At 47.7% G+C, this 25770-nt stretch overlaps 1 protein-coding gene across 1 annotated transcript; it reads right to left on the reverse strand.

The window, feature by feature from the left end:
• Positions 1 to 984: 984 nt before the first annotated feature.
• On the reverse strand, positions 985 to 23677 carry LOC132574275 (fetuin-B-like). The gene is made up of 7 exons (XM_060242630.1): positions 23372 to 23677; positions 20390 to 20500; positions 13294 to 13381; positions 10765 to 10931; positions 9317 to 9430; positions 5986 to 6075; positions 985 to 4601 (listed from the first exon to the last, which is right to left on the reverse strand). Exons 1-7 carry the CDS (start codon positions 23603 to 23605, stop codon positions 4095 to 4097), a joined length of 1311 nt encoding a protein of 436 aa, XP_060098613.1. The 5' UTR covers positions 23606 to 23677; the 3' UTR covers positions 985 to 4094.
• Positions 23678 to 25770: the final 2093 nt, after the last annotated feature.

A 25770-nucleotide genomic window follows, 5' to 3' on the forward strand; every position in this document is an offset into this window, starting at 1 on the left:
CAAGAATAACAACATTTTTACACAATATAGTGTATATGCAACCTACATTTATCAAAATACATGCATAGCAGTAGTCATCAAATAGCTCTAGGATAAAACACTGAGAAATAAAGGCTGATGAAGGTCTGAAACCGTGAGGAATCCCGGGCTGTGGTCCCTTACTCTCTCGGAGACAAGCTGTGCTGGAGATTTGAGAACTCCATCCAAGTTGCTGAACATAAGGGAGAAAAGCAGGACGGCAATTGACTCTGAGAACTGTACCTTATTATCTTCAAACAGCAGACAGTGTGGGGGAGTGAAAAGAACTCTTTTTCCAGCTGCGTTTGTATTATGAGCATTTGTGAATTTAGTATCAGGAGTGATTTATAAATTACTAATGATGACTACTGCTATGCATGCATTTTGATAAATGTAGGTTGCATATACACTATATTGTGTAAAAGTGTTATTGTTATTCTGGTGTTTTTTTCTCACTTATTTTCTTCAGGGGAGCTGATCTCTGCCAGCTGGAGATTAGCTGTAAAAGCAGGAGATCTCTGGACCCCACTTCTGGAGGCTGGCAATCCTACTTCTTAACCACAGAGGAGGGAGTCATTGGCTAGAGAGGGGGCAGACTGGCAGCAAAACTATCTGGCATGCATTGTGGTACGTTCTCGTGTACACGCTGCATTTGCCGAACCTGGCCCTAGAGTGTGGAGCAAAAAATCATGGGACAGGGGAGATATCTCGGCAATATTTTTCTTTTCTTTTTTTTGCAGAAAAATCTCAAATTAAAAAGTGGGAGTAAAAGGAAAAAAAGTGTATGTGTGTGTGCGTGAAGAAACACAGCCCAGTCTCAGAACTTTGACAGCCTCCCTTTGCTTTCTGAGGCTCAGCTCTTTAACACACCTTTGTATACTTCTGCATTGCTGAGGTTTAGGAACATGCTCAGTTTGAAAGTGGAAGTGAAGAATTTCCAGTCTCCAAAAGAGGCATCAGGCAGTATTTTATGTCATGTCTTTCCTTTATTGAAACTTTGTTTTTAGAACTCCCTCCCGTGCACATGGAAAACAAGGAAGTGAGGACTCTGGTCATCATGAGGTTCAGGTTCTTGTAAGGATTCTGCTCTGAGTTGAGTTTCCATTCACCAGGGCTTTTTTTGTAGCAGGAACTCATTTGAATGTTAGGCCACACACCCCAATGTAACCAATCCTTCTTGAGCTTACAAGGCTCTTAGTACAGTGCCTACTGTAAGCTCCAGGAGGACTGGCTACATCAGGGTGTGTGTGGCCTAATATGCAAAGGAGTTCCTGCTACAACCCCCCCCCCCTGCCCACTCTACCTCTGTCTCGCTATGGTGTGAAAGGGAGAGGGGAGCTGAACCCCTGCCTCTTCCCCACCTTAGATCAATGCTCCCCATCATTTAATACATATGGCTTTTTTTTGTGGGATGGGGAGGTCTCAGAGGAAGAATGAGGGCATCAATGGTTCCAGCAATAGGGCATTGAGAGGTCAGGAGGATAAAGCTCTAGAGTTGCCAAGCTCTTGAGCGGGGCAGGCATTCTCCCGCTCCAGAAGTCCTCAACCCGCTGGCCCGCATTGGGCCGGCAGGGGGATCCCCTCCCAATGTTGCCGGCACAATGACGTCACTTGCAACTGATGTCATCACGCCAGCCACTCTAGGAACTTCCGGGAAAAATCTATGGTTTTCCCGGACACTGTAGCAATTTGGGAGGGACTTGGCAATCCTAAAAGGCTCTGTAGTCTGTCAGGATGGAACTATTTGGATGGACTGGCCCTTTAAACTGATGGGAAAGTTCCCAGTTGGTGGAGGCTGAACATATGGGCCAATGGTGGCCAGGGGCAAGGTGAACCGAACCACTGTGCCTAGGGCTGCCAGGTCCCCATTGGTGGGGAATGGGGGGTAGGGTTGCCGGATTTAGGCGGAGAACTCCTGCAAATTTGAAGATGGAGCCTGGGGGGTAAGGGGCCTCAGTGGGGTACGATGCCATATAATCCACCTTCATGGCCACTGACTGGTTCTGAGCTTGCTGTTTTATAGTATCAGGCTCCTGCTGCCACCCATATACTCTTTCAATGTTGAAATTGTATTTCCCCAACTCTTAATTTATCCACAAGTTGGGCTGACAGGGGAGTAATACAAGAGAGGAGGGCCCTCCACTATGTCCTATTTGGCTCCACAAACCCAGGAAATATACAAGTGGGAACTTGCTTGGCAAAAAACTGATTGCGCAGATCATTTCTAGACTGGTGCCCATGGGATCTCTTCTAGTCCTCTGATTTAATTCCAAATGGGAGACCTTTAAGAACTTAAGAGAAGCCATGTTGGATCAGGACAATGGCCCATCTAGTCCAACACTCTGTGTCACACAGTAGCCAAAACCCAGGTGCCATCAGGAGGTCCACCAGCAGGGCCAGAACTCCAGGAGCCTTCCCACTGTTGCCCGCCAAGCACCAAGAATACAGAGCATCACTGCCCCAGACAGAGTGTTCCATCTAGACCTCATGGCTAATAGCCACTGATTAGGGTTGTCAAGTCCCCACCAGCTGCTGGCAGGGGACTTTTTTTGCGTATGCAGCACGATGACATCACCCAGAAGTGACGTATCACACCAGGCACGTCACATGGGAATGCTCTAGGAAATCGTGGAAAACTCTATGGTTTTAACTCAGGAACACTTTAGCAATTTGGGAGAAAACTCTATGGTTCCATAGAGTTTCTATGGTACTCTATGGTACCATAGAGTTTCCCCCCAAATTGCTAGCACATCCCCTTGAAAAACCTTAGAGTTTTCTGCGATTTCCTAGAGCATCCCCCATATGACATGCTCAGTGCAATATGTCACTTCTGGGTGATGTCATTACACTGTGCACCAATGGGACTTTTTGGAGGCAGGGATTCTCCGGCGGTCTCCTCCCTGCCAGCGGTTTGGGGCCCGTCAAACCAGGGGATCCCCCGCCCCCGGTGGGAACTTGGCCGCTCTACCATTGATGGACCTCTGCTCCATGTTTATCCAATCCCCTCTTGAAGCTGGCTATGCTTGTAGCCGCCACCACCACCTGTGGCAGTGAATTCCACGTTAATTACTCTTTGAGTGAAGAAGTCCTTCCTTTTATCTATATCTTTGACATTTCACAATGCAGAATCCAGGGTTGCTTTCTTTTTCTTGCACCTCACCATGATTTTCCTGTACAGACTGGATAGTGAGTCTGAAGACAATTGGCTTTTCAGTGTTTTACATCTTCCTTAGCTTGAAATTCAGGGAACCCTGTTGGCGACAACTCAGCAGGCCTTTTGGGCAGCAAAGGCTCAAGGCCAAGAATGGAGACTAGGGGTGCGGTCACACGTACTATTAGTGACGACACAGCTCCGTCTGGCTGACGGATTAAATGTGTTCGTTCAGACATGCACATCTGGCAATTGAGCGTCATCCAGGGTCATTCCGACTTGCTCCGGATCAGTGCTGCGTTAATTTGACAGCACATAAAGTCCGGCCCTTTTTCAAAACTTCGGCACAAGATCGGCTTTTTGTTGTTTGGACAGCTCACGCGCGATACTGCCTCTCACCTTTTTTAAAAAAAAGAAGCCCCAGCAGACATGTGCATTGCCAGATCATCCAGGAATCTGAGGTGTTGCTTCTGCTTCTCCAGTCAACACAGGATCGGAGGGGGGAGAAACATTATCCCACTATTCAGAACAGGAAAAAATTCTTTTTTTTTCAATGTGGAGGATTTCAAGATATCATTGTCACTGCCAATTTCTAGGAAAATAATTCCTGGCAGTTCCATGGTTTGGATCGGCAATGTTAATTCTGGAAACTTTTGCCCTTCCCCCCTGCTTCTGAAGAAAGTTTTGATTTCCCAGCTCCAAACAGTTGGGCGCATGTTCAATGGACCCCCTCCCCTCCCAGAAATCACCATCTGATTACGCATGCTCCAAGAAATGAGCATGATAGTATTGGATGTCTGATCGCGCACAACAGAATGAATCACATTCTTGGATGCTCGTCTGAACTGCCCTGCATCGAATCAATATTCAGCAGTTCAGATTTGAACGCTACACACACGCTTTTAATGGTACGTGTGACTGCACGCTAGGATTTCTCCCGGGCAAGTATATGATCGAGAAAACATATGAACGGAGGAGGAGAGATCTTCCTCGATGGCTTGCGCAAGGCTGGCTTGTCTAGTGGGCGGCTCCCCTTGGGAGCATCGTGTACATCAGGTATGGGAGGGATGGGTTTGGACTCCTGTGATTCTGGAGGAACTGGAATACCATCGAGTTGCTCAGCTTCGATTTCTGGTATGGAGTGGAGAGATAGGTGAGTGTTAGAGAAAGGAAGGGCTTTGACCAGGCCCTCCGTCTTTCCCAGAAGTGTGGTTAATGATAAAGGGCTAATAGTGGGAGGATTCTGCTCATGTTCTGCATGATCTTGTGAGTGATCCCTGTGGCGGTGATCCTGAGGGTGGTGGTGTTGATGCTGGTGTTTGCGGTATCCAGTCTTTTTAGATTCTGCATGACCATCGTCCTCATGGCTTCCATCACCGTTCTGGTGTCCTGGTTTCCTGCTGCCAGTTTGCTGTTCCTCATTGACCTGTGGCTGATTTCAACAAAGCATACCCATATTTTATTGAGACAACATGTTCTGTTAGAAGGAAACCTGTTCTTCAGAGATTGGTACCAATGGCTACCTGAGGGCCATCTTAGGGAGAAGAATAGATTGGATTTATACCCCGTCCTTCACTCACTTGGTGTCTCAAAGCGGTTTACAATCTCCTTCCCTTCCTCTCTTCACAACATGCACCGTGAGGTAGGTTGGGCTGAGTGAGAGAACTGCTCTTGAGGGAACAGCTCTGAGAGAACTCTGGCTTTCCCAAGATCATTTCTAGACTGGTGCCCATGGGATCTCTTCTAGTCCTCTGATTTAATTCCAAATGGGAGACCTTTAAGAATTTAAGAGAAGCCATGTTGGATCAGGCCAATGGCCCATCTAGTCCAACACTCTGTGTCACACTGTGGCCAAAACTCAGGTGCCATCAGGAGGTCCACCAGCCAGAACAGGTCCACTCTGTCTCAGTGTCTGCATGTAGAGGAGTGGGGAATCAAACCCAGTTCTTCCAGATTAGAGACCATGCTCTTAACCACTACACCAAATGGGCTTTTACTTTTGGACAATATTTTCATTCCCGTACAAATGGTAGCAAGCTCCTTAAAGATGGCACATGGATCGATGGAGCACCTTAGCTGGACAGTGTTAGATGACTAAGTGTAAATGCCCACCAGAGATCGCCAGGGCTTTTTTTATAGCAGGAACTTCTTTGCATATTAGGCCACACCCCTCTTATGTAGCCAATCCTCCAAAAACTTACATGGCTCTCAGTACAGGGCCTACTGTACTGTAAGCTCCAGGAGGATTGGCTACATCAGGGGTGTGTGGCCTAATATGCAAAGGAGCTCCTGCTACAAAAAAAGCCCTGGGGTTTGCTATGAATGGGTTGCGTGAAGGCTGCATGCACAGGGCCATTCTGCCTGTTGTAGAAACTTTCTCTCCTGTATGCAAGTTCTTTAAAATGGCTCCTGCCAATTGGGGAAGGACTACAGCTCAGTCAAAGAGCCTCTGCTTTGCATGCAGAAGGTTCCTGGTTCAGTCTCTGGCATCTCCAGGTAAGAACCAGGTGACAGGTGATGTGAAAGACCTCAGCCTGAGATCCTGGATAACTACTGCCAATTGGAGTGGACAATACTGACCTCGACCAATGGTCTGATTCAGTATAAGTCCGCTTCATGTGTCTTCATGTGCTGTGTTTGCTTCTACTTAAGCCTGTCCATTGAAATCTGCTTTCTAAGGACTGATGAAATAAAATATCGGTTGCCTTTGGTACCAATGTAGACTATGGCCAATAACTCTTCCCTGCACCAACTAATTAACTTTCAGTTATTACAGGTTATCAACAGCAGATGTGATGTCACCCTGAGCAACGTACCTGTGCATGGAAAATGTCACACCTTGAGGAGATGTGCTTTTGATGGTCAGCCCTGCTGTCTATCACAGAGCCTCTGCATACTCCCATATCCTGGGAAAAGAAAATGTAAATCAATAAAATAAAGATCCCGTCTGTCAACAAACATGAATATTCAAATTCCAGCCAAACAAGATTTTGGTGCTCAATTTGCCACAGCCTTGTTCAGGGCTTTTTTTTTTTGTAGCAGGAGCTGCTTTGTATATTAGGCCACACCCCCCTAATGTAGCCAATCCTCCAAGAGCTTACAGGGCTTTTCCTACAGGGCCTACTGTAAGCTCTTGAAGGACTGGCTACCCTGGCTTTGTTGTATTACAAGGAGCCCTGTGGTGTGGAGTGGTCAGCTGCAGCACTGCAGTCCAAGCTCTGCTCATAACCTGAGTTCGATCTAGGCTTGCCAATCCCCAGGTCCCAGCGGGGGTTCTTCCACTTTCCCAGGCTCCTTCCCACCCCCAGTCAGCTGGCCAGCAGGGGGAAGCCTCACCCCCAGAGGACCATGTGCCTTTCCGCCTCCGGAGGCTTCAGTCTCCGATTGAAAGGCTTCCTCTTGGGATGGTGTGTCTGTGTTACTTGGAAGAAGTTGGCAACAACTCATGAGTAGAGAGGCCAATCCCTCGCGTCAGAGTCGCCAGAAAGGGAGGGGAGAGGGAAACGTCTGCTGAGCACTTCATTATTCCCTATGTTGAGATCGATTCTCATAGGGTATAATGGAGAATTGATCTGGAGGTATCAGGGGCTCTGGGGGGGCTGTTTTTTTTAGGTAGAGGCACCAAATTTTCAGTATAGTATCTAGTGCCTCTCCCCAAAATACCCCCCAAGTTTCAAAACGATTGGACCAGGGGGTCCAATTCTATGAGCCCCAAAAGAAGGTGCCCCTATCCATTATTTCCTATGGAAGGAAGACATTTAAAAAGGTGTGCTGTCCCTTTAAATGTGATGGCCAGAACTGCCTTGGAGTTCAATTATGCTTGCCACACCTTTGCTCCTGGCTCTGCCCCAATGTCTCCTGGCTCCACCCCCAAAGTCCCCAGATATTTCTTGAATTGGACTTGGCAACCCTAGTTCGATCCTGGCAGAAGCTTGGTTCAGGTAGCCAGCTCAAGGTTGACTCCGTCTTTCATCCTTCCAAGGTTGGTGAAATGAGTACTCAGTTTGCTGGGGGCTAAAGTGTAGATGACTGGGGAAGGCAATGGCAAACCACCCCATAAAAACATCTACCAAGAAAAAGCCATGATGTGACATCACCCCACGGGTCAGCAACAACTCGGTGCTTGCACAGGGGAATACTTTTAATCTTTTTTGTTGTATTCCATGCCACATTTGGTGTGTATGGCCTTTTGTAAATCCCGCACGAACCATCCATGGCCTGCCATGCTGCCTCCCCTAGGGAAATGTTTTACTTGCACATTTTTGTGATGATTGCAGGCAATGCTGTAGACAGGGAAGATGGCAAGCTAGGAACAACAAGATCTTCACTACCTTCTGGCCATAAGCAGTGTGCTTACAAACTGAGAAGGGACAGATAGAAAGGTTTTGCTTGTTCCTTCTGCATGCCAGGCAGTGTCTTCCCAATAATATGTGCAGTGCGCTCCCTCTCTGTCTCTCTCTCTCTCTCTGTCTCATACACACCCTCCCCACAGCCATTCAAGAGATCCACGAAGGCAATCTCTTAGTGGTGGAAAGTACCATCACAGCTGACTTACGGTGACCCAGTAGGGCTTTCAAAGGCAAGAGATATACAGAGGTGGTTTGCCATTTCCTGCCTCTGCGTAGCAACCCTAGACTTCCTTGGTGGTCTCCTAACCAAATATTAACCAGGGCTGACCCTGCTTAGCTTCTGAGATCTGATGAGATTGAGCTAGCCTGGGCTATCCAAGTCACCATCGCAGGTAATTTCTTGCGTGTATGTAAAGTGCTGTCAAGTTACAGTTGACTTATTGTGACCTCATAGAGTTTTGGAGGTTTGCCCTCTGCAAAGTCTTCCTTGGTGGTCTTCCATCCAAGTATGAACCTGTCATGGGTGCTGGGGACCCTGTAGAGGAAGTTGAGCCTGCAGCAGAAACTGTGCCCCTGCCACCTGCACCAGTGCCCCTGCCTCCTGCTGGAGAAGATCCCAGCCCCCCTGCCTCGCCCTCTCGGGTGGCGCGTGTGCGTGACCGCCTCCGTCAGGACCTCAGGGATCGGAGGAGGGCGGCACGCTCACAAGCAAGACGCTCCCTGAGCCCTGAGTTTTGAGAGGATTCTGGCCCTTCTAAGAGCAAGGATGCTTGAGTTGCAACAGGATCCTGGCTGCCTCTCTGAGCCAGCAATTAGCCCAAATGGGCAACAGCCAGCAGAGGGCTATATAGCTGTAGGCTTTGGGAGGAGGCTTTGCGGAAGCAACTAGTCATCTACCTGACGTCCTAGCATCCACTTCGGCTTTTGACTTTGGACCTCCTGACCTTGGCTTGACTTCTGGACCCCCTGACTACGGCTTCTGAACCTCTGACCTACGATACCTGGACAACGATTTGGCTTTGGCACCTTGGACACTCTTGCTCACCGGTTACAGACCTTGGACTGCCCCTGGACTTCGCCTGGCCTGGCCCCAGCTCGTGACAGAACCTTGACTACCTTCTCAGATCTGATGAGATCAGGTTAGCCTAGGCTATCCACACCAGGGCATGTAGTCTCTTATCCAGGCCTTGGATTCAGTAGGAGCTCTCAGGAGCACAGCTCCTGAACCTTTCTGAGAGTTCCACCTCCTCCTTCTGAAAGTTCCACCTCCTTGTTCATTGAATAGTAGGTGCAGCTGCATAACAATCCCTGGATGAGCTTCACCACCTATTTTTCTACAAAATGACCCCTGCTGTTATCGTTATTTAATTTCCTGTTAAGTCACAGGAGTGCTGGATTTAGATTAGGGCCACCTATCATTTCTCCAGTAAAAACATTCCTCCTGCAATTGCTATTTCTCGAATACAGTTAATAAAAACGGACAAATTAAAGGCCAAACTACTCGAAATAAACCATGGAATGAAACATCATTAAAAAATGAATATTGCCTGCTGAAATCACAACTTTCCAGGGTTTTTTTTGTAGCAGGAACTCCTTTGCATACTAGGCCATGCCCCTTTGATGTAGCTAATCCTCCTGGAGCTTACCGGAGGCCCTGTACTGAGAACCCTGTCAACTCTTGGAGGACTGGCTGCATCAGGGTGTGTGGCCTAATATGCAAAGGAGTTCCTGCTACAATAAAAAGCCCTGCAACTTTCTATGGAAGCACGTGTCTGGTGCAAACTGAATGAATGCTCACCGCAGTCTTGTCTGGGAGGAATGGGCACTGGGAGAGGTTAGCCACAGCCTGGCTTTTGGAGCAGGAGGTCTCCTGGATAATATATTCCACGAAGGCTGAAGGGCCAACGACCCACTGCAGAAAAGAAGCAATGGGTTGGCATCACCAGTAAAGGGAAGCAGTCACAAGCCTCAGTTTTATGCTGTCCAAAATTCGTACAGAACTCTTTGCAACGCTGATGTGTGTGTGCGTATGTGAATGGGATGGAGGGTATAAGTCAGGGGTGGCCAAATTGTGGCTCGGGAGCCACTTGTGGCTCTTTCACACATATTGTGTGACTCTTGAAGCTCCCACTGCCCTGTTGGCCAGCTTGGAGAAGGCATTTGTCTCTTTAAATCACTTTTCCAAGCTAAGACAGTTGGTGGCTTGGAGAATGTATTTAAAGCTAAAGTTGCTTTCTTTCCAACTTTCCCTCCCTCATCTATTTTCCTTCCTTCCTTCCTTCCTTCCTTCCTTCCTTCCTTCCTTCCTTCCTTCCTTCCTTCCTTCCTTCCTTCCTTCCTTCCTTCCTTCCTTCCTTCCTTCCTTCCTTCCTTCCTCTGACATTCATGCCTTGCGGCTTTCAAATATCTGATGTTTATTCTGTGCGGCTTTTACACCAAAGAAGTTTGGCCACCCCTACTATAATTCAATGCAAAGAATGGAAAACTCTTAAGGAAAGCACACTTGTATGTTGCATTAATAAACATAAATATGCACTAGAAACAGGACTGGATCGGGAGGGGGGGGCAGAGATGGGTGCTTGCCCTGGGCGCCAGTGGAGGGGGGGGGGGCGCCAAAATGGGTATGAATCCATTGTATTCTATGTGACCATAAGATAGAATGGCCCATAAGGGGGCGTCATTTTTTAATTTTGCCCCCCCCCCCCCCCAAAAAAAAACAAAAACAAAAACATGCAGATCCAGTCCTGGCTGGAAATGGGGCCTTCCTGTGGGCTAAAATCCAGGGATGCTTCTTCCCAGAGCACGAGTCCTCAACCTTTTTGAGTCTGTGGTCACCTTTGGAATTCTGACACGGCATAGTGGGCACAGAGTGTTGGACTGGATGGGCCATTGCCCAATCCAACATGGCTTCTCTGATGTTCTTATGTAATCAGAGCTACATTGCCCCTGACCCTGGACTTGGAATTGTCATGGCCAATAGGCGGGGATGCAATTCTAGCCGGAGTTCCTTTGCATATTAGACCACGCCCCATGATGTAGCCAATCCTCCAAGAACTTATAAGGCTCTTTTTTGTAAGCTCTTGGAGGATTGGCTACATCAGGGGTGTGTGGCCTAATATGCAAAGGAACTCCTGCTAGAATTCCACCCCTGCCAATAGGCACTGACAGATCAGTTCTGGAGGACATAGTGCACCAAGTGCTCCCACCAAAGAATCCCAACTCCGCTCCCCCCATTCTCTAGGTTACCTGCGATCGTGCTCTGGTGACGTTGTGGACATTAAAATAATGGGTGTGGTTGCTTTCCGCATTGAATTTGGCAAGGCTCAGAGTAGCTGCCTCCAAAAACCTTGGCTCCGTCGGGTCACCAGGGACCGGGCAGTCTGGGCAAAACTTTGCAATAGCTGATGCAGGGGCTGTTTAGAAAAGCACAGAGATGATATCAGTCAGGTAAGCACGTTTCAGGGCAATCTGATGCTTTTTGCTTTGTCTAGAATTATGCTTATACCCATGGCTTTTTTTGTAGCAGGAACTCCTTTGCATATTAGGCCACCCACCCCTGATGTAGCCAATCCTCCTGGAGCTTACAGGGCTCTTCTTACAGGGCCTCCTGTAAGCTCCTGGAGGATTGGCTACATCAGGGGTATGTGGCCTAATATGCAAAGGAGTTCCCACTACAAAAAAAGCCCTGCTTTCACCCCATTTCTCACATGGGGCTTGGGGGGCAACCGCGGGAGGGCTTCTGAGTTCTGGCCCTGCTGGTGGCCTTCCCGATGGCCCCAGGGTCCGAGAACAGAGTGAACAAAAGTTTTACAAAAAGTGGCTCAAAATCGGAGATGAGGGTTGGAAACACTGGCTTGACCGTGACCATTTCCAAGTGATCAGACCATGTAGGAAGTGACCATTTCACACTTGGTCACTTCCACCTAGTCAAAGCAGTCCCTCTTGCTGTGTGCATGTTCAGTGTCATCAAGTAGCTTCTGATTTATGGAGATCCAGGGCTTTTTTTTGTATCAGGGACTGCTTTGCATATTAGGCAACGCCCCTGTTGTAGCTAATCCTCCCAGAATTTACAGTAGTCCCCTGGGCTTTTTTTGTAGAAAAAGCCCAGCAGGAACTCATTTGGATATTAGGCCATACTCCCTGACATCACCATGGTTTCACACAGACTTTTTTGGTAGAAAAAGCCCAGCAGGAACTCATTTGCATATTAGGCCACACCCCTGATGTAGCTAATCCTCCTGCAGTTTATAGTAATCCCCAGGGCTTTTTTTTGTAGAAAAAGCCCAGCAGGAACTTATTTGAATATTAGGCTGTACTCCCTGACATCACCATGGTTTCACACAGACTTTTTTGGTAGAAAAAGCCCAGCAGGAACTCATTTGCATATTAGGCCACACCCCTGATGTAGCTAATCCTCCTGGAGCTTACAGTAATCCCCAGGGCTTTTTTTGTAGAAAAAGCCCAGCAGGAACTTATTTGAATATTAGGCCGTACTCCCTGACATCACCATGGTTTCACATAGACTTTTTTGGTAGAAAAAGCCCAGCAGGAACTCATTTGCATATTAGGCCACACCCCTGATGTAGCTAATCCTCCTGGAGTTTACAGTAATCCCCAGGGCTTTTTTTGTAGAAAAAGCCCAGCAGGAACTTATTTGAATATTAGGCCGTACTCCCTGACATCACTATGGTTTCACACAGACTTATTTGTAGAAAAAACCCAGCAGGAACTCATTTGCTTATTTGGCCACACCCCTGACATCAAGCCAGCTGGAACTGCGTTCCTGCTCAAAAAAAGCCCTGGTAGTCCCTGAAAGAAGAGCCCTGTAAGCTCTTGGAGGATTGGCTACATCAGGGGTGTGGCCTAATACGCAAAGGAGTTCCTGCTACAAAAAAAGCCCCGTGGAGATCCTATGAATGAATGACTTCGAGAGCATCCTATCATTAACAGCCTTGCTCAAATCTAAGCAGAGTGAAGGCCGTGGCTTCCTTGATTGAGTACATCCATCTCACATTGGGGTTTCCTGTTTTCCCTGCTGCCTTCAGCCCTTCCTAGCATTGTTGTCTTTTCCAAAATAGTATAGAGCCCAGTAGCACCTTTAAGACTGACAAGACTTTTTTTGTAGCAGGAACTCCTTTGCATTTTAGGCCACACATCCCTGATGTCGCCAATCCTCCAGGAGCTTACAAGGCTCTTAGTACAGGGCCTACTGTAAGTTCCAGGAGGAGTGGCTACGTGGGGTGTGTGTGGCCTAATGTGCAAAGGAATTCCTGCTACAAAAAAGCCCTGGAAAGTTGTGATTTCAGTATGACATATTCATCTTTCTGTGATGTTTCATTCCATCAAGGAGTCTAGTTTGGCCTTTAATTGTAGCATAAGTTTTTGAGAATCACAGCACCTTTTGTCGGATGCATCTGATGAAGGGAGCTGTGTTTCTCAAAAGATTACGCTACAATAAAATTTGTTAGTCTTAAAGGTGCTACTGGACTCTACTATTTTTCAGCAACAAACTAACACAGCTAACTACTGTTGTCTTTTCCAGTGAATTTGGCCTTCTCAAGCTACCTAGTTGATTCATGGCAGTAATTCAGAAACAATGATCTCTGTGTGAGGCCGGGTATTTTTAGATAACACGCTGGGACCTCAAGTCCCCAGTGAAACTGCATTTTAAACACTGGCAAATCTTTAACATCTTAGCAGGAATGGAACTTTGTGTGCCTGTATAAGTCCTCTTGTATTCAAGCTACTACATTTATAGTTTTTAGAAATACCTACGTGGGCGTAAAACGCAGTCGTAGTCGAACAGGTGAAGAATTCTCCACGGCTTGTTGATATAAAATGTTGCTCTGCACCGTCCAAACACCTAGAGCAATAGAAACAGTGGAGCCCATGTTTGCAGAGCAAATTTGTTTAGTGGCGATGACTCCTGTGTTACCCAAGAAAATGGCCTTCAAGTTTCCCAGCTCTCCCGCTCACCTTTAACACCAACTTGCATCAAGGAGCTATCTTTTAATTTCTTCCATGCACCTTATGTTGCCTTATTTTACCATAAGCCTCTTTACTAGATCTTTCCCCCCCTCCCTTTCTCTCTTTCTCCCAGCCCCTGTCTCTCAGTCCCTGGTTATCTGTCTTTCTCTCTCTGGGTAATAATAAAATAATAATAATAATAAATTTTTATTTCTATCCCGCCCTCCCCGCCGAGGCAGGCTCAGGGCGGCTTACAATATGTCATGATATAATATCATGAAGTGGCAATACAAGTAAAATCAGTTCACAATAAATACAAATACGAATATAAATATACATTAGTATTAAAAAGCTAAAAACAATATGGTGCTATAATCTCTGTTTATCCTGGCGGCGTAATATTCAGTCTGGTCACGTCTTGAAGGCTTCTTGGAAGAGGGCAGTTTTGCAGGCCCTGCGGAACTGGTTGAGGTCCCGCAGGGCCCGCACCTCCTCCGGGAGCTGATTCCACCATTGGGGCGCTTTTATGGAGAAGGCCAGCTCTCTAGTTGTTTTAAGTTTGGCCTCCTTAGGCCCAGGGATCTCCAGAAGATTTTGTGAACTGGAACGCAGTGCCCTCTGGGGGACATATAGAGAGAGGCAGTCCCTGTGGTAGGCAGGTCCTTGGCCATATAGGGCTTTATAGGTAATAACCAGCACCTTGTAACGAACCCGGTACACAATTGGCAGCCAGTGCAGTTCCCGCAGCCCAGGCCGCACGTGTTCCCACCAAGGTAGTCCCAGTAGCAGCCTGGCTGCTGCGTTCTGCACTAGCTGTAGTTTCCACGTTCGGTAAAAGGGCAGCCCCATGTAGAGGGCATTACAGTAGTCTAATCTCGAGGTGACTGTTGCATGGATCACTGTTGCCAGGTCACCAGCTGCCTTGCTCGTCTAAGATGAAAAAAGGCGGATTTGGCAGTGGCCGCAATCTGGGCCTCCATTGTCAAGGAGGACTCCAGTAGCACTCCCAAGCTCCTGACTTCACGCACTGGTACCAATGGCGTCCCGTCAAAAGCTGGAAGGGGAATCCCTCCTTTTGGGGCGCTGCGACCCAGGCAAAGGACCTCTGTCTTCGCTGGATTCAATTTCAGCCCGCTCAGCTTGATCCAATCGGCAACGGCTTGCAATGCCCGGTCCAGGTCTATAGGGGCATCATCAACGGCCTGGTCTCCCATCAGTAGGTAGAGCTGGGTGTCATCAGCGTACTGGTGGCAACCCAGCCCATGTCCCCGGGCAATCTGGGCAAGGGGGCGCATAAAGATGTTAAATAACATTGGAGAGAGAACTGCCCCCTGAGGCACCCCACAATCGAGTGGGTGCCTCTGAGATAGCTCTCCCCCAATCGTCACCCTTTGTCCCCAACCTTCAAGGAAAGAGGAAAGCCACTGTAAGGCTAACCCCTGAATCCCTGCGTCGGCGAGGCGGCGGGTCAGCAGCCGGTGATCGACCATATCGAATGCCGCCGATAGGTCTAGCAACAGCAATACTGCCACACCACCTCGATCCAGATATCGCCGGAGATCATCCATGAGGGCGACCAGCACCGTCTCTGTCCCATGGCCTGGGCGAAAGCCGGACTGAAAAGGATCTAAGGTGGAAGCGTCATCCAGGAAACTCTGTAGCTGCAACGCCACAGCCCTCTCTATTACTTTGCCCAAAAAGGGCAAATTTGAGACCGGCCGGTAGTGCGCCAATTTGGCCGGATCTAGTGTAGTTTTTTTCAGGAGAGGGCGGACCACTGCCTCTTTCAGAGGGGTTGGAAAAAGACCCTCTGAAAGAGATCTATTTATGATGTCCCGTATAGGACATTGTAGCTCCTCCTGGCAGGCTTTAATTAACCAGGAGGGGCAGGGGTCCAGATCGCAAGTTGTTGGGCATGCAGCAGAGAGGATTCTGTCGACTTCCTCCAAGCTGAGGGGGTCGAAACAATCCAGGATCAAATCCGAAGGCAGGCACGGAGCCTCGAGTCCGCTTACTGTATCCAACATGGCGGGGCAGTCGCGGTGGAGCGATTGGACTTTGTCTGCAAAAAATTTCGCAAAAGCCTCACAGCCTATTTCCAATTCCTTAACATTTGGCTTGCCTTGCGGCAATGTAGTTAAAGTCCGAATTGTTCTAAATAATTGTGCCGGGCGTGAATTTGCAGACGCAATCTTGGCCGCAAAGTATGTCTTCTTTGCGGCCTTGACTGCCATCTCATAGGACCTCATAAATTCTCTATAAGATGCTCTAGTCACCTCATCGCGAGTACGTCGCCACTGCCCCTCTAGCCGTCTGAGGCCCTGTTTCAGCTGGCGCAGTTCCGGGTTATACCACGGAGCCAGTCTGATCTGGGGTCGCAGAGGGCACCGAGGTGCGATCTCATCGATGGCCGTAGAAAGCCGGCTGTTCCAAGACTCAATAAGGCCCTCGAGGGGACCGCCAGAGGGCCAGGGATCCCGTAGAGCCATCTGGAACCGTTCCGGGTCCATTTGGTTCCGCGGGCGAGCCATAATACGCTCGTCGCCTAAGCGGGTTTGGGATGGAACGTCCATACGAGCCCTGAGGGCAAGGTGGTCCGACCATGGCACCACTTCTGTAGTTACATCGTCCACCGTAACCCCGGCCGCAAAGATCAGGTCTAACATGTGACCAGCCTGGTGGGTGGGGGTTGTAACAAATTGAGAGAGTCCCAGTGTTGCCATGGATAACACTAGGTCCATCGCCGGCTTAGAGGTCGGGTCATCCGCATGGACGTTGAAGTCTCCCAGGATCATCAGCCTTGGGTGCTCCAACGCCCAGCTTGCCACGGCCTCAAGCAGGGACGGTAAGGCGTTGGCCGGTGCGCTAGGCGAACGGTACACCAGCCAAACCACCAACCCGTCTCCAACCCCCCACACCAGGCCCGCACATTCGATACCCTCAATCTTTGGGGCCGGGAGTGCCCTGAAGGAGTAAGCCTCACGTATGAACAGTGCCACTCCTCCCCCCCGCCCACTAGTCCGTGATTGGTGAAAGACCGAGTAACCCGGGGGAGCTGTTTGGGAGAGAGCTACCAGATCTCCCTCTTGAACCCAGGTCTCGGTCACGCAAGCCAGGTCCATGTCCTGCTCGAGTAAAAACTCTCGGAGGACAGAGGTCTTATTATTAATGGACCTGGCGTTGCATAACACCAATGATGGAGGTGGGTCATTTAATCTGGCCCTACTACCTGCCACCCTTGGGATGGGACGCAGACTGGAAGGTGACCGAGCCCTAATTGGTCGTGGTCCCCTTCCCTTGTATCGTTGTCTGTTCCCACTGCCGTACCTCCCCCTCCCCATGAGCACTGGAATCCCTGGGTAGAACTAAACACTGCAACAAACACATCTGGGTAGCAATGTTCCCTCTAAGCTGTGGAGTCTTGTGAGCAAAAAGTCTACTTTGTGAGCTCCTGCATAAATGATTGTGCTCTGGGTCATCCTTCCTGAGCTAAGACAAAAATGTGTGAGCTGGAGGCAAAACATCTGTGAGCTAGCTCACGCTAACTCCGCTTAGAGGGAACACTGGTGGGGAGTGATTGTCAAGAATGGCAAGCCCATGCAGGGCTCCTGCAAACTCTTAGCCTCACCCACCTCACAAGGTGTCTGTTGTGGGTAGGATTGTCAAGTCCCCCCCCCCAGCCTCCAGTGGGTGACGTCGTGTGCCAGCCGCTCTAGGCATTTCCAGGAAAACTTTGTGGTTTCCCCCACCCGGATGCCCTAGTAATCTGGGAGGGAAAACTCTATGGTAAAATAGGTACAATAAAGTTTTCCCTCCCAAAATGCTTGAGTGTCCGGGAAAACTCTATGGTTTTCCCAGAAATGCCTCGAGCGGCTGGCGTGTGATGTCACTGGCGTGATGACATCACTCATGGGTGATGTCATCATGCCAGCGACATTGGGAAGCTCCCCCCGCCAACCCAGTGAGAACCCCTTCCCAGATTGGGTGTGGGGAAAAGAAGATAAAGGAGACTGTAAGCGACTCTGAGAATCTGATTCAGAGATAAAGGTGGGGTATAAATCTATGTCCGCCTCCTCCTTTCTGTCACCTTGTGCTCTGTGTGGCCACTGTCTCCTGCAACTCCTGGCTCATTGTTAATATTGACGTCAGTTGTGCATTTTCTGTACTTCTATTCATATTTGAAAAGCAAACCATCATGTACCTAGGCTTACGATTCTCCCACCCCATCACTGGCTATTGGGTGCTGCTCCTGGGGCCTGTGGGATTTTTTTAAAAAGTTGATGTCAGTGTGATGTTGTTATGTGACTTTCAGGAAAAAAACCTGGAAGTGATGTCATGCTGTTGCTCAATGAACCCCTATGTCCCTACCTCCCCAGGCAGGATGCGACTGCTGGTTGGCCACTCTACTTGGGCCTGTCACTTTTGCCTCAGTTACCAATTCAGTCATGGGTGGATTAGATCTGAGATCCTGATCCTGTTTCTTTGAACCAGTTTTCTCTTTTAATTTCCTTCTGTGGACTCTGATGAAGTGGGGGAGCTGATTGAGGGAGATATGCTGTGTGGGGGTCATCGACTCCCCCCCACCCCGAAAACCTATTAAGGGGTTCTTTTGAGTCTCAGCTGAACATACATCTGGAGGCTAGAGTAGGGGTATCAAATATGCGGCCCAGGGGCCAAATCAGGCCCCCGGAGGGCTCCTATCAGGCTACAGAGCAACTGGCTGTCATCTGTTTCCTTCTCCCCCTCTCTTGCTTCCTTCTGCATCTCAGCTTGCTTTGCATGGCTTCCTCAATCGCACAGGAGCTACAGAGCAAAACCTCAATTTTCACTATTGGTTGAGGCTCCTCCCCTTCCTGGTCCCCTGGGGAGGGATGGAAAGAGCCAGAGCTTCCTTTGCCCAGTTCTCTGGATCCCATGGGAGAAATACAAGAAAGCACCTTTAAGACCAATTAGTGCTAATGTTTTAAGTGTCAAGCATGGTAGAATTCTACTGGTAATTGATTGTTTTAGGGTCCTCCATAAAGCTGGCCTGTGAAGTATTATGGAGGACCAAGGTCTATTAACTCTGTTATTCTTTCCCCCTCCCCCTTCTTGCTTTATTGCTTGCGAAGTAGAAGTAGAGAGAAATGAAACTAATTTGAGAAAGAGTAATCAGCACCTTCCCATACATTCCTGTTAGGGAGTGTGGCACATCTGGGGAAAGCAAGGACGGAGTCCTGATAACGCTATGAGAATGTAGACATTTATGATAGTTTATGTGTGAGAGCTCATCCCTCGCCTCCACCTTTTGGAATCCTTTTGAAGTATGCCTTAAAAGTATTGTATCAATGTATCTTTAGCATCACTCTCAAGAATCTGTTACACAGAAAGTATCGGTCTATCAATAAACGTAGTTTTGTATCAAACTTAACTCGTCATTGAAACCGCATGCTTGACATTAAGCATGTTTTATTTTAAGGGTTTTTTTTTAAGTTGAATTTGTCTGTGTCCTTTAAAAAGTTTATATCTCTGCTACCTAATCTTAAATAGGTACACACGTGGCCTGGCCCAACACGATCCAACAAGGTTTCATTTATGTCAGATCTGGCCCTCATAACAAATAAGTTTGACACCCCTGCTCTAAACTGTGGAGTCTTATGAGCAAGAATTCTACTTTGTGAGCTACTGCATAAGTTAGTGTGCTTGGGGGCCATCCTTCCTGAGCAGGCTGAGCTAAGACAAAAACGTGTGAGCCAGAGGCTAAAAAACTAAGCTAGCTCATACAAACTCAGCTTAGAGGAACATTGACAATAATATATTATGGAGTTTCTGACCAGGATGAGGCAGGCCTAGACTCAAATCCCACTCTGTTGTGAAACATGTTGGCTCACCTGTGGCCAACTAACCTCTCTTTCCCTCATCCCAAATTACCTCAGTGTTATTGCGAGAATAAAATGTAGGGTGATCCAAACTTGCTTCCTTGAGTGTCTCAGAGGAAAAGTGGATCACAGAGTGAATTACTCTGTTTTAATGTTTTAACTGCTTAAATTATTTAATTGTTTTACATTTGACATTGTTTACTTTTAAGTTTGATTAATTGTTGGAAGCCGCCCTGAGCCATTCGTGGGAAGGGCGGGATATAAATCCCAAATAAATAAATAAATAAATAAATAAATCATACGCAAATAAATACATAAAAACCTGCACAATCATCTGGTTAGATCCTAGGGCTGCAAACTCCCTGGTCTGGGCAGAGGTCCTGGTCTCCCTGGTCTGGGCAGAGGTTCTTCCGCCCGGAAGGTTCCCAACCTGCCGGCCCACATGGGGCCGGCGGGGGGAACCTCCCCTGATGTCGCCTGGCAGGGGGAACCTCCCCTGACATCACCCGTGACATCACACCCCTGCCGCTTGAGGCATTTCTGGGAAAACTCTATGGTTTTCCCAGATGCTGTAGCATTTTGGGAGGGAAAAACTCTATAGTACCTATTGTACCATAGAGTTTTTCCCTCCCAAATTGCTAGAGCGTCTGAGAAAACCATAGAGTTTTCCCAGAAACGCGTGATGTTGCTGACACGATGACATCACTTGTAGGTGACGTCATCGCACCGTACACACAAAGTGTGCACAAAACAAGTCCCCCGCCAGAGCAATGTGGGGGGGGGGGGACTTGGCAACCCTATTGGACCCCATTTACATTTCTGCTAATGGGGAGCGATTTCGGTTCATTCCTTGGTCTCTCTTCAGACTTACAATTTGTCTTCATGCTCTCCCTAAAAAAATCCCTTCCCTCCAAGAGAAGCATTTGGGAGGGGGAGAAGTAGAGGGCTAGGGGCAGGAAAGTTCTGTTCGACTGCTGGAAGTACTTTCCATTAGTGGAAAAATTGGTCTGTCTCCAACCTGCTCTCTGGACCAAGCAGATACTTACTGTCTCATCCGCAAGTCTAAACTGGCAGTCCTTCCATGATTTCCTGCTCAGGACATGGCAATCGGTTTCCAGCACATCCAAAGTGAGATAATAGACAAAGCCAGTGCCTTGCTAAAGATGAGAAGACAACATTTCTTGTAGCACCAACATGTACCATTTTTGCATTAAAAAAGATTATATGAATGTAAGTTGTGCAGATTTCAACAAGATACCATTCTGTCTTCCTAACCTTAAAATCACAAACTCCTGACCTGCAAGGGATTCTATACCAGCAATGCCCCCGGGTATTTTCTTCAACTGCCAATTGGAGACAGATTCTATCACCACCTGAGAAAGTTCTTCTTGATGTTATCTGTACTTTGTTTTCTCTTTCTCTTTCGTTCTCACCTGAATTCTGTTTCCTTGGAACTATACACATTCATTACTGCTAGTGCTATAACAACACATGGTAACTTTATTTTTAATTGCATCCCTGGCTTAGTTAAATTGAAGATAGCAGAATAGGGTTGCCAAGTCCAATTCAAGAAATATCTGGGGACTTTGGGGGTGGAGCCAAGAGACATTGGGGCGGAGCCAGGAACAAGAGTGTGGCAAGCATAATTGAACTCCAAGAGAGTTCTGGCCATCACATTTAAAGGGACAGCACACCTTTTTAAATGTCTTCCTTCCATAGGAAATAATGAAGGATAAGGGCACCTTCTTTTGGGGCTCATAGAATTGGACCCCCTGGTCCAATCGTTTTGAAATTTGGGGGATACTTTGGGGAGGGGCACTGGATACTATATTGAAAATTTGGTGCCTCTACCTCAAAAAACAGCTCCCCCAGAGCCCCCGAAACGTCCAAATCAATTCCCCATTACACCCTATGAGAATCGATCTTCACATAGGGAATAATGAAGACGTTTCCCTCTTCACCCCCCTTCCCCCTCGCCCCCCCCCCCTTTCTGGCAAATCTGATGCAGGGGACTGGCCTCTCTACTCACGAGTTGCTGCCAGCTTCTCACAGCAACACAGGCACACCAGCTGGGCACTTTATGGCATGGAATAGGAAGCCGGCAGAACTCACTCACCTCCGGAGGTGCAAAGGCACATGGTCCTTTGGAGGCGGGGCTGGGCTCCCCTCCCTTCACCGGCCAGCTGACTGGGGGTAGGAAGCAGCCTGAGAAAACGGAAGAGCTCTGGCTGCTGCGATCGGGGCTGGGTGGGAAGGGCTGCCATTCTCCCCCCCTCCCGCTTTCCCTTTTTTTGCCGTGCGGGGGGAGGAGGCTCCAAATCGGGGGTCTCCAGGCCAAGCGGGGGATTTGGGAAGCCTATAGCAGAACATAATAAGAGCCTTGATGGATCAGACCAATAGTCCATCTAGTCCTGCATCCCGTCTCACACAGTGGCCAACTAATTCTTCTAGAGGTCAAACAACAGAGCATAGGTGAAGACCTTCATAAGAACATCAGAAGAGCCCTGCTGGATCAGACCAGTGGTCCATCTAGTCCAGCATCATGTCCCATACAGTGGCCAACCAGTTCCTCTGGAGGGCCAACAATAGGGTAGAGAGGCCAAGGCCTTCATAAGAACATCAGAAGAGCCCTGCTGGATCAGACCAGTGGTCCATCTAGTCCAGCACCCTGTCTCACACAGTGGCCAACCAGTTTCTCTGGAGGGCCAACAGCAGGGCATAGAGGCCGAGGCCTTCATAAAAACATCAGAAGAGCCCTGCTGGATCAAACCAGTGGTCCATCTAGTCCAGCATCCTGTCTCACACAGTGGCCAACTAATTCCTCTAGAGGTCCAACAACAGAGCAGAGAGGCCAAGGCCTTCCCCTGATGTTGTCTCCTGGCACTGGGATTCAGACGATGTGTCTCTGAGTGTGGAGGTTCCCTTAAGCCATCACTGCTAGTAGCCACTGATAGACTTCTCCATAATTCTATCTCATCCCCTTTTGAAGCTGTTTATTCCTATAGCCATCAGTAGGTCTTCTGGCAGTGAATTCTACCTTTTAATCACTCTGTGTGTAAAGCAGTATTTTCCTTTGCTTTTAGTATTTGCTCCATCGCTGGCATATTGTATAGCTCTGCAGACCCCAATTCATTCTCCTACAAAAAACAGGTGAGCAGGCAGGAGCGTGTGGCAGGAGGCTGGATGGATCAGGGCTCCACCATTTCTGATGTCCTGGAAGCCACTGGTGGTCTGCTCGCAGATAGGATGATCCACTTGGAGTACTGTGTACAATTCTGGTCACCATACCTCAAAAAAGATATTCTAGCATTGGAAAAAGTCCCAAAAAGGGCAACTAGAAATATTAGAGGGTTGGAACACTTTCCCTATGAAGAAAGGTTTTAAAATGCTTGGGGCTCTTTAGCTTGGAGAAACGTCAACTGAGAGGTGACTTGATAGAGGTTTACAAGATTATGCATGGGAGAGAGAAGGTAGAGAAAGAAGTACTTTTCTCCCTTTCTCACAATACAAGAACTCGTGGGCATTCAATGAAATTGCTAAGCAGTCAGGTTAGAACAGAAAAAAGGAAGTACTTCTTCACTCAAAAGGGTGATTAACACATGGAATTCACTGTCACAGGAGGTGGTGGCGGCTGCAAGCATAGCCAGCTTCAAAAGGGGATTGGATCAACATCTGGAGCAGAGGTCCATCAGTGGCTATTAGCCACAGCGTATTGTTGGAATTCTCTGTCTGGCGCAGTGATGCTCTGTATTCTTGGTGCTTTGAGGGGCACAGTGGGAGGGCCTCTAGTGTCCTGGACCCACTGATGGACCTCCTGATGGCACCTGGGTTTTTTTTGGCCACTGTGTGACACAGAGTGTTGGACAGGATGGGCCATTGGCCTGAACCAACATGGCTTCTCTTATGTTCTTATGTTCTCTTATGGCTTCAGCTTTCTCTATGTCTGCTTCTGGTAGACATAAAAACAGATGAGTTGAACTGCAATGCAACCCCCCTCCGCAGCAAGTAGAAGCATATCTGCTGCTCACCCACTGAAGCTGACGGACATCAAAGATTCTCTGGAGTCCCAGGACGTAGCCTTCTCTGCGGTGTTTGTTGAGCTCATCCAGAGCCAGCTCTGCAACTGCCTTTACCGAAGAAGTGTTACTTGACGGGGAAATCAACCGGTCAGGAGGAGGTGGTGGAGATTCTTGATGAGGGGGATAGCCAGCCAGGGAGCACAGAATCTGTGTCCCAGTCAGAAGGGAAATGAGGAACAGCATTCTCGGAATGGCCTGAGATCTAGGAGGGAGTCTTGAGCTGGAAAGGAAGAGCAGGGTTTTACAATGAATTCTGATTTCTTTATATACTTGGAGATCAATCTTTATATACTTGGAGATCAATCACTGCACACTGACCTTCACCTTTAACTTGGACATACAACTCACAAACAGGGAATCAATTATTAGAAAGTTGAGCATTGCCAACTTTTAGACAGATTCCTCTAGTATCGGTTTGATCTGCAGCAAATACTAGCTGGTGGCATATGTCATGGAAAACTTCAACTGTCCATTTATTAGGCAACTATTAAGGGGATAGGACTGTTTTCTCTCATGTCCAGCTGATAATCCATTAGCGAGATTCTCAAATGAGCTTTGAACCCAAGTCCTTGAATTTAGAAGTTGCTTCATTCTGGTCAATGGCATTTTTACAAGTAGCAGAATGTATTGCTTGCTGATGTTAGGATCTGGAAAGTAATTTTGCTGAGCAACGAATTGTCACTCGGGAACACAACCTTCGGTCTGTAAGGCGGGGTTCTGTGGTCTTCTCTGCTGTTCAGCCAAATCTTTGATGGTTTCCTCCTCTCAGGATTAAGTTCTCTGATGCACATGTTTAGCCTAGAGAGGAGGAGGCTGAGAGGTGCTATGGTCACCATCTTCGAGTACTTGAAGAGCTGCCTTCTAGAGGATGGTGCAGAATTGTTTTCTGTGGCCCCAGAAGATAGGACCAAAACCAGAGGGTTCAAATTAAATCAAAAGAGTTTCCGGCTCAACATTAGGAAGAACTTCCTGACAGTCAGAGCGGTTTCTCAGTGGAAAGGCTTCCTCGGGAGGTGGTGGGCTCTCCTTCATTGGAGGTTTTGAAACAGAGGCTAGATGGCCATCTGACTGCAATGAAGATCCTGTGAATTTAAGGTGAGATATTTGTGAATTTCCTGCATTGTGCAGGGAGTTGGACGAGATGAACCTGGAGATCCCTTCCAACTCTATGATTCTATGATCTGTTACCCATATCAGTCCCCATTTCAGGCCTATCACTTGCAGAAGGAACCCTACGCATGATGGTCTAGGAAAAAAGGCAAAAAGGTCTAGGCATGAAAGTCTGGAATGAGATCTAGAACAAAAAGTGTAGAACAAAAGGTTAAAGGTCTAGAACAAAAAGGCAAAAAGGGATTTTGTAGTTTGTTGTATATGCAGATGCCAGATTGGCACAATAAATCATTGAGAAGAGAACAATGGAAGGGACCAGAGAATTTTTTGTAGAAAAAGCCCGGTAGGAACTCATCTACATATTAAACCACACCCCCTGACATCACCATTGTTTTTCACAGGGTTTTTTTTGTAGAAAAAAACCAGCAGGAACTTATTTACATATTAGGCCACACACCCTGGTGCCAAGCCAGCTGGAACGGCATTCCTGTGCGTTCCTGCTTAAAAAAAAAAAAAAAAAAAGCCCTGGAAGGGACACTTATACTTAACTAGCAAGTAACTTCATTGACCTGTCCAAGATACAGGAAATAAAGCAGGGAAAGTTGTAATCTAGGATCTGCTTTTTATTTGACACCCCTCCCCCCCAAAGACCCCTGCTTTCCCAACTTTTACTGACAGAAACCAGGGCTTGAAGGTGGGCAATACTGTTGTGGTTGCCTAGCAATGGCCACTGAGAGCATTTTTTTTCTTAAGCTACAGGAGCTGTTTCTAGTATTCAGGATACTTAACACCCTAATACATTTTTAACTAGATTTCAGATATTTTTGCAAACCTGAGACCAGTGTTCCCTCTAAGCTGAGTTAGTGCGAGCTAGCTCACAGTTCTTGAGCCTCCAGCTCACACATTTTTGTCTTAGCTTAGGAAAAATGGTCTCAGCAAATCAAATTATGCAGTAGCTCACTACTTTAGTGCCAGTAGCTCACAAAGTAGAGTTTTTGCTCACAAGACTCCACAGCTTAGAGGGAGTATTGCCTGAGACATTTTTTCCCAGGCTTGTAGAAAGATCTTTCTTGTCTGCTTGTGGCTTCACACTCTGGATTTAAGTATCCACAGATTTGGTCATGTTGAGAATTAGATATTTTGAAAGATTATATAATATTTTTTTGTGTTGGGCCCTTTACAGCCTGGAATAATCCCATGAGTGCCTCAAAGTCATGAGGTGATCCCGAAGAGATGTA

This window comes from Heteronotia binoei, chromosome 6 (assembly GCF_032191835.1).
Source record: "Heteronotia binoei isolate CCM8104 ecotype False Entrance Well chromosome 6, APGP_CSIRO_Hbin_v1, whole genome shotgun sequence".
NCBI classification, from domain to species: domain Eukaryota; kingdom Metazoa; phylum Chordata; class Lepidosauria; order Squamata; family Gekkonidae; genus Heteronotia; species Heteronotia binoei.